Source organism: Aphelocoma coerulescens, chromosome 14, assembly GCF_041296385.1.
Source record: "Aphelocoma coerulescens isolate FSJ_1873_10779 chromosome 14, UR_Acoe_1.0, whole genome shotgun sequence".
In the NCBI taxonomy this organism is placed as follows: domain Eukaryota; kingdom Metazoa; phylum Chordata; class Aves; order Passeriformes; family Corvidae; genus Aphelocoma; species Aphelocoma coerulescens.
The window spans coordinates 12473737-12481853 of record NC_091028.1 but is presented as its reverse complement, the minus strand read 5'-3'; the positions used below and the strand labels follow the sequence as shown (position 1 = coordinate 12481853).

At 51.1% G+C, this 8117-nt stretch overlaps 1 protein-coding gene across 3 annotated transcripts; it reads left to right on the top strand.

Annotated features, from left to right (window-relative positions):
* The first annotated feature begins 406 nt into the window (after positions 1-406).
* Positions 407-7651, top strand: CHST12 (carbohydrate sulfotransferase 12). 3 transcript variants are annotated; one of them, XM_069030103.1, is made up of 2 exons: positions 407-489; positions 5890-7651. In XM_069030103.1, exon 2 carries the CDS (start codon positions 5985-5987, stop codon positions 7233-7235), a length of 1251 nt encoding a protein of 416 aa, XP_068886204.1. In that variant the 5' UTR covers positions 407-489; positions 5890-5984; the 3' UTR covers positions 7236-7651. The 3 variants fall into 3 exon arrangements, with proteins under 3 accessions (XP_068886204.1, XP_068886205.1, XP_068886206.1); XM_069030104.1 differs by lacking the exon at positions 407-489 and adding an exon at positions 611-634; XM_069030105.1 differs by lacking the exon at positions 407-489 and adding an exon at positions 694-838.
* Positions 7652-8117: the final 466 nt, after the last annotated feature.

Below are 8117 nucleotides of genomic sequence, written 5' to 3'. Positions count from 1 at the left end.
TTTTACAGAATCACATAATTTTGAGGGTTGGACCTCTGAAGATCACCTAGTCAAACTCCCTGCCAAAGCAGTGCCACCTAAAGCAGGTGACACAGGAACGCGTCCAGGTGGGTTTGGGATGTCTGCAGCGAGGATGACTCCACACCCTCCCTGGCCACCCTGTTCCAGCGCTCCATGGAAGCAGTTCTTCCACATGTTGAGGTGAATCTGGTGTTTTAGCTCACGGCCATTTCCCCTTATGCTGGGAGAGCGTCAAGACTCGGCAGCGCCGTGGACACACGGCCCCTCCGCGCCGCCCCCGGGCTCCCTCAGGCGAGGGCGGGAGCGGGGCCGGGGCCGCCCCTGGCGGGAGGAGCGGCGCCTGCGCGGCCCCGCGGGGACCCCCGCGCGCGGCGTCTCGCGAGAGGCGGCGCCGGGGCCGCGGCGGGAGGAGGAGGAGGAGAACAAGGGAAGGAGAAGAAGGCGAAGGCTGCGGTGCCCGGGCGGGAGGTGAGCGCGGGGCCGGGCAGGGCTCGGGGGGTGCCCGAGGGGCCGGGCGGGGCTCGCTGAGGCGGTGCCGCCCCGGGGCTGGGCCAGCTCCCGGTTTATGAGCACGCCGTGGCCCCGCCTGTCCGTCCGCTCTCCCCGGTGCCAGGTAGGGCTCGGCTCCGGCGGGACGCGGGGCTGGGGCTGCGGGGGGCTCTGCGGGACAGCTCCCCTTCTCCACACGCGCGGCACCTTCCCGCGCTGCCGCCGGGCTGGACGCTCCCCAGGGAGCTGGGGGGTTTAGCCTGGATTAGAGGAGGACCGGGGGGACCTCATCGCTCTCTACAGCCACCTGGAAGGAGGTTGTAGGCAGGTGGGTGTCGGTCTTTTCTTCCAGGTAGCAAGAGCTAGAAGAAGAGGAAACAGCCTCAAGCTGAGCCAGGGAACGAGCTGTCCAGAAAGGTGGTGGTGTCGCCGTCCTTGGAGGCAGATGTAGATGTGGCACTTGGGGTCACGGTTTGATGGTGGACCTGACAGCGTTAGGCTGATCGTGGGACTCGATCCTAGAGGTCTTTTCCAACCTTAATGGTTCTGTGCCTCCCTCCAGCCCCGGTGGTGGGCCTGAGGCTGGTGCAGCCGCTGCCGGGCTTGGCAGGGACCGAGGGATGAGCGGCTGCGAGAGCGATCCCGGGATGCCGGGATGCAGCCGCCGCCCGACGGCACAGCCCGGCTTCCAGCGCTGCTCCGCCGGGATCGGCCAAAACCGCTGTTCTTCCAGCCTGAACTTCACGTGCAAAACTTCACTGCAGAGCTCAGGCTGAAAACTGTACCGGAACCAGGTGTTTGTATGGTAGCTACAACCAGTGCGGGTGTCAGGGTCGGCACACAACAAATGTCCCCGGGTGCTGTTGGCCCAGGCTGCAGCACCGGGGCTGCCTGAGGTGCTTCCTGCGATTGTGAAGCCAGGGATGGTGCGTGTGCTGGAAGTTTGTGACAAAAGTAATGGATGAACAGGATGTGCTGTGTTGTGGGAGCTTCCTCCTGAAATTTCAGAAATTGCGACAACTTCCAAGTATGGATATTAAAAAAAGAGGCAGCCAGTGCTGCCAAGCCTGTACAAGCCAGGCTTTGTGGCAGTGATGGGAGACAAGGTGCTGGCAAACTGTAGATTAGAATGTTCTTTTGCTGGTGTCTAACATGTATGTGCTAAGTTGGGGTGCAACATGCAGTGCATGTTTTTTACTTATGGTGTGCATTTATACTAATGTAAGTATTGATGTCATTAGATGGGTTGAAACTTCCTTGCTCTGCAATGGGTGCTAGACTTTTGGGGGGCTGGGCAGAACCAATGTGTTGAGTGATGGCCAAGTGCATGAAATTTGTTTCTTGGTACAGTCTGCTTTGACTGGTGGGAGCCCATTCTCCTGCACCTTTAGGAGATTAAATTGGTTCCACTTTTCTAGAGGTTACTGATTCCCTAAGCATAACTGGTGTGTACCATGATATGTGAGTATGGAAGGCTGCATGGGTCCGGTGATTCCTGATGAAGTGCCCCAAGGAAAAGTATCCTTTTGAATTTGGTGGGGGTTTTACATGTTTTTAAAAGTCCTTATTCCACTTCTTTCCATCTTCCTAAGCAGGCAAAATCCAAGTAAGCTGCCTGAAATCCTGCATCTTCTCATGTTAGATTAAGTGGGCACTGGAGGAGTTGAGTTGGTGCTTAGGGCAGGGGAAAACACAAAGCAAGAAGAGATGGAATCTGCACCCAAGACTTTGGAGGCACGTTTCTTTCAAAACCATTGCAGTTCATAGAGAGGGCTTATTGTCCCCTGTCTGCTTTCTGTAAGCAGCCTTATTTTCTCTAGGGCTTACTGCTCCTGTAAGGGAGCTGGAGTTACTTTCTTTTGCAAAGAGAGGCTGGAAGAGAATGTAATTGTTGCATAAAGCCAAGAGGAGAGGAAAAAAGAGACACAATTTACTTAAGCTCTTATCTGTCCTGAGAATAAACAGTTACAATCGGGCTGTGAAGTGGAAATAAAGTTTCCAAACCCCCGAGGAGTTGCATCTGCAATGGCTTTTGCAATAAGAGTGTTAGGGACACATCATCCCTTTCTGGTGTTAAATGAGAGTTTGAGAGGTGGTTGTTTGACCTAGCAGGGAGTTTGATATGTCATGGGACCAGTGACCTTAGACCTCAATGCCTTTCTTGGGCCTGGGATGCGGAGAAAAGTCCTTGTTTCACACCCAGGCCAGGTTCAGCTTGGAGATGGTCACAGGATGGCTGCTCAGGGAACTCTGTGGGATGATTATAGCACTTGGTCCACTTCCCAGTTTGCCAGCACCATGTCACAGAGGCAGCTTTGTGCGGATCCTGGTGCACCTTCCTGTTGGCTGGTGACTTTGGGTTGAACTTGAATGTAAATTCTTGGCTCTTTCTGGAAGCTTTTCCTTTTGATTCTGGCAAGGGGAGGACAGAGTCACGTTCCCTCTAATGTGCACAGAGACCTCTAATTTGTGCTTTCACTCTGGCGTCCTTTATGAAGTGCTCAGGAAGGCGGTGGGTCATAATCAATAGAGCAACTAGCAACTCCTGTTTTCTGCAGCGTTTTCCTCCTGAGGGGGAATTCAGCTGTCTTACTGCTCTTTTCCAGGGTTCCTCTCTGGCACTGGTAGAGTTAATAGAAGTGGAGTCTTTCTGATTCTGTACTGCTCGCTGCTGTGTGTGTGTCTTGGAAAAGCCAAACTCTCTGGCAGGCCTGCGTGCCGTGTCCTGGAAAGCAGGCTGGAGCCCTTGGGGTGCACTGGGTAAAGCTTCACTATGGGGTGGCTTTGACAAAGATCCCTCTTTCCATTTGCCCCAGGAATGTGAATGCCACACACAGTGTCCAGTCTGCCCCTGTTGCTGCTGCCAGGAGGGTGATCTGTCCATGCCTGCCTGGGACAGCTTTGCAGGAATGCTGGAAGGCTGCTGTGCTGCCCAGGGCTGTGGAAGCTGCTGGATATGGGGATAGCAGAAAAGGATGCTCCGTGCAGCTTTCCAGGCTTGCTGCATTCCAGCCAGCCTAGAGGTCTCAAGCAGCGCTGGAAGCACAGCGTGGTGGGATTCTGTGCACAGTGGGCACCCTATTCATCCAGAATAGGAAGCAGTCCCTGCCCTGAGCAGCTAAACGAGATCAAAAGCAAGAACAGATTTGGGCAAAACTCAAACCCGGGAGTGTGCCAAGCAGGAAGCTTGGCAGTGTCCCTCCATTATCTTCTGCTGCTGGACTCAGATGCTTGGTCTGAAGTGCTGACGCACATATGTAATTTGCCCCTTCTTTAGCTCTGTGCTGATTTTTCTGGGTGTTTCTTCTCAGATCTGCTCCATCCTCAGTCTTGACTAGCTAAACACAGAGAATTACTGCTGAGTAATACCTGCTTCTTGCTCTGCAGAGTGTAAAACATTATGTCTGCAGTTCCTCCAGCTCTTCTTCACAGGCAGAATAAGAACCTGGCTTCAGGAAAGGCGCTTTTTGGTGTTGCAGTGCAGAGCCTTGTGTTAGGCTACAGCTCTGCTGAATTTCTGGCTCTCCCTACTTCCAAATTGTAAATAAATATACCAGGGTGGAGAAACCATAAGCCTTCAGATATGTGTTCTGTGTCTTGGGACAAGCTGACCTAATGCTTTGACATGTAACAGTAGCCAGTATTGTTCCTGTTTGTTACTAAATTCTTGTCTAATATTTGAAACCTGGACTTCGGTTGTTAAAACCTGGCACCCCTGAGACACAAGCACAGCCATGCAGCGGACTTTTTACCAAGTCATTCACTGCAAGGCTGCAGTGAACTTCAGAGGTGCTGAGCACCTTTTCCCTGGGAATGACAGAGCTCAGCACTTTTGCATATCTGGACTCGAGTTCTTCTTCATCCCTGTGCAGGGTGGGGTTGGTGCTGTTTAAGGGTGGTGTGAATGTGGGGAGCTACTTCTGTGTTTTCAGAAGAAGAGACAGACACCCAGCCTTCGTTTAAAAAAACTTTTCAGGGCAGCTTGCCCTGAAGTGGCTTTGTTTTCAGAGATGGTGTTTGCAGTATTTGTTCTGAAGTCACTGGAAAGATTCGGGATGTCTGTGGAAAGGGCAGCTCTTGTTTTTATCTGTAGGTCCTGCTCTGTGTTTATAATCAGAGCCTGGATTGTGCTTCGAGGGGAGGAGGACACTGGAGGATCTACTTGTAACTCCTCACTTTGCTGTGTTGTTCTTCCCTGGCTCTAGGCACTGGCTCCTTGCTGGCTTGGGGAGAGATCAAGGCTGGTTTGCCAGCCTGCCTCTGCATGGAGCCTTGGACCAGAAAACATGCAGCAGGGTGGGGAGATGGGTCTTTCTTGAGGATCTTGCAGGAAGAAAGGGGCTGGGAATCACAGAAAGCAGACAGCAGTGAAAAGATGGGGCTGGTTGAAGCAAAAAAACCAAACCTGCTGCACCCCTCAGAACAGATGATCTGAGCTGCCCCTTTACCAGTGATTTCTCACCTGTCTTTGGTGATCAAGAGTTGTTAGTGTTGAGTATGATGGAAATATAAATTACAGGTCCTGACTCAGTGGTGTCTGGGCACGAACACAGACACAGCATCCTTAATCTCTGAAATCATTCAGTTAAAAGTAATCACGCCTTTAAATTTTTTTTGATGCATGGCTCTTATCAGGACTATATCCCTTTGTGGGGGGTTGTAGGAAAACTGTTTGTGTAACCTTTCTTCCTGGGAAAATGAAATAGCTACCAAGAAAGGTTATGGAGATAACACCTACTGGGTTACACAGAGTAGATAAGGTGGTGTGTTCAGGTCAGTGATGTTCTCTCAGCAGAAACTTGCTTTAGCCACTGAGGCAGCGGCATCTTCAGCCCTGTATCCATAACTCCAATAAGGAGTTTGTTGTCAGCACAGAGCACCTTCATGCAGAGATGAGACCACATTGTGATACCACAAGCCAAAATCATGGATTGAGCCTTCTTTCTTCTTGTGTGTTAGATAGTGTAAAAATGAAGGAGGTCTGAAAAGTAATTGTCTCTGCATATTTTCTGTGTATGGTTGTATATTTTAATGCTCTCAAACTTACCTCTGTAAGCTCTAGGCCTGAAATGATTATATTTGACTAATTTTTTTAAATTTAAACAGAGCTTCTCTTGAAATCACCTAACTCAGAAACCTGAGGTTGATAAAAAGCCATGATTGCTATGAAGCTGATGAAATTGCAACACATTATGTCTGCTTTTGGCCAGCCAGCTCTTTTCCACAGAGTCTCTATGGATACCTCAGACACTCACAGCTCTCCCCATGTGGAAATGGGGATGGTCAGCCCCATGACAAGTCTTGATTGTGACAGATCGTTCTCTTCAAACCAGAAGGATTAAGGGTTCAACTAACTTTTCTTTCCTCATACCTTTCCAGGCTCCTGCTCTGCAGCACCATGCTGGATCCCAAGCCTCACTCTGCAAGCCGGAGGTGAATCCAGGTGAAAGCCAGCTACCACAGTAGGTGTCAGGATGACCAAAGCGCGGCTCCTCCGGCTGTCTGTGGTGCTGGTCTCCATCTTCATGATCCTCCTGATTATTGTGTACTGGGACAATGTGGGAACGGCTCACTTCTACCTGCACACATCCTTCTCCAGACCCCGCTCTCCAGGAGCCATCGTGGCAGGTGAAGACTGGGAAACCTTGCCAGATGTAGATGAATTTTTGGCAAAGCTGCTTAGTTCAAGCCTGAAACAGAACAGCTCTATCCCCCGAAAGACAGAGCAGCTCCTTGTCCAGGGCTCCAACAAGCCCGTGGTAAGTAACTTGGAGGAGAACGTACGGGGCTATGACTGGTCTACACACAAGGACAGGAACAGCTTGGACCAAGAGAAGCTGCAGGTAGAGAGGCAGAGAACGTTGCGGGAGTTTTGTGCCAATTCCAGCTTCACTTTCCCCACCAAGGAGCGCTCCTTCGATGACATTCCAAACTACGAACTCAACCACCTGATTGTGGATGACCGCCACGGCGTCATCTACTGCTACGTGCCCAAGGTGGCCTGCACCAACTGGAAACGTGTGATGATTGTGCTCAGTGAGAGCCTGCTGGACCAGGGGGTCCCCTACCGGAACCCTCTGGATATCCCCCGGGAGCACGTCCACAACACCAGCACCCACTTGACATTCAACAAATTCTGGCGCCGCTACGGGAAGTTCTCCCGGCACCTGATGAAGATCAAGCTGAAGAAGTACACCAAGTTCCTCTTTGTACGAGACCCCTTTGTCCGCCTCATCTCTGCCTTCCGCAGCAAATTCGAGCTGGAGAATGAGGACTTCTACCGGCGTTTCGCCATCCCCATGCTAAAGCTCTACTCCAACCACACCAACCTCCCCACCTCCGTTAGCGAGGCCTTCGGGGCAGGCCTCAAAGTCTCTTTTTCTGACTTCATCCAGTACTTACTGGATCCCAGGACAGAGAAGATGGCCCCCTTCAATGAGCACTGGAGGCAGGTTTACCGTCTGTGCCACCCGTGCCAGATAGACTATGATTTCATCGGAAAGCTGGAGACGCTGGATGAGGATGCTGCTTATTTATTGCAGCTCCTCAAAGTGGACAGGCTGCTTCGCTTCCCACCCAGCTACCGGAACAGGACTGCCAGCAGCTGGGAGGATAACTGGTTTGCCAAAATCCCACTGGCTTGGAGGCAGCAGCTCTACAAGCTTTATGAAGCAGATTTTGTACTTTTTGGCTACCCCAAGCCAGAAAACTTGCTTAAAGACTGAAAGTGATTGGGCAGTGGGTGTGGGAGGGAACATCTGAAATACCAAAAATGTTTAAAGCCTCCTCATTTTTGCTCTTAACTCCCTTCCCAATGCAGGTTGGTACATGGAATATATTTTTTCTACTGCTTCCCCTTACATTTTTGCAATAATGCCAGAGTCCAGGGTATTCCAGCCAGCTGTGCATATGCAAAAAATGCCATTTTTTTGGGTTATCATTTGTTTTCTGTTTTTTAAAATGTCCCCATACTTTGCAATGGGTCGCTGCCCTTGGTCACTCTGCCAATCGTGTCCTTCAGTAGCTTTTTATTAATACTTTTTAAAAATTAATATATTTAAGATATTTAAAACAAATTGTGTGTCGTGGCAAAGGAAGGGAAGGAATGAAAAAAAAAGTAAAAGAAAACCCCAAGAAATTATCTACCCGCCTCTGTGTGTTGTCTCAGGGCTGCTGTTTTGGAGGTCCAAGGTTTGCAGAGCACTTGGATCTCTCTGGGGGCTGGGATGTTGATGGTGCCAGGTCTGCTGGTGGTCACTCCAAGCTGCGCTTGAGGCAGTGGGGTGGGTCAGTGCCTGTTTCTGCCAAACAATCCCAGAAAAGCACCTGGAAGGACTCTGGTGACTCACTCTGCTCACAGGTGGAGCATGACACCAGGGTCACAGGAAGGAAATGGCATTGGGAGAAGTGACAACAAGTCCTGTGGGCTGTTTTGGGGCATGCAGGTGGTCAACACAGCACCTCTGCACCGCCTGACCTTTTGGCAGAGTACTGTGGGACTCTGCTGTCCACAAAGCTGAGGTTCAGCCCCCTATACCTTGCTAGTGTGGAGCATTCCCATGACGTGTCCCGGTCCAGGATGGTGCTGCAGTTCTCAGGGGTTGTGG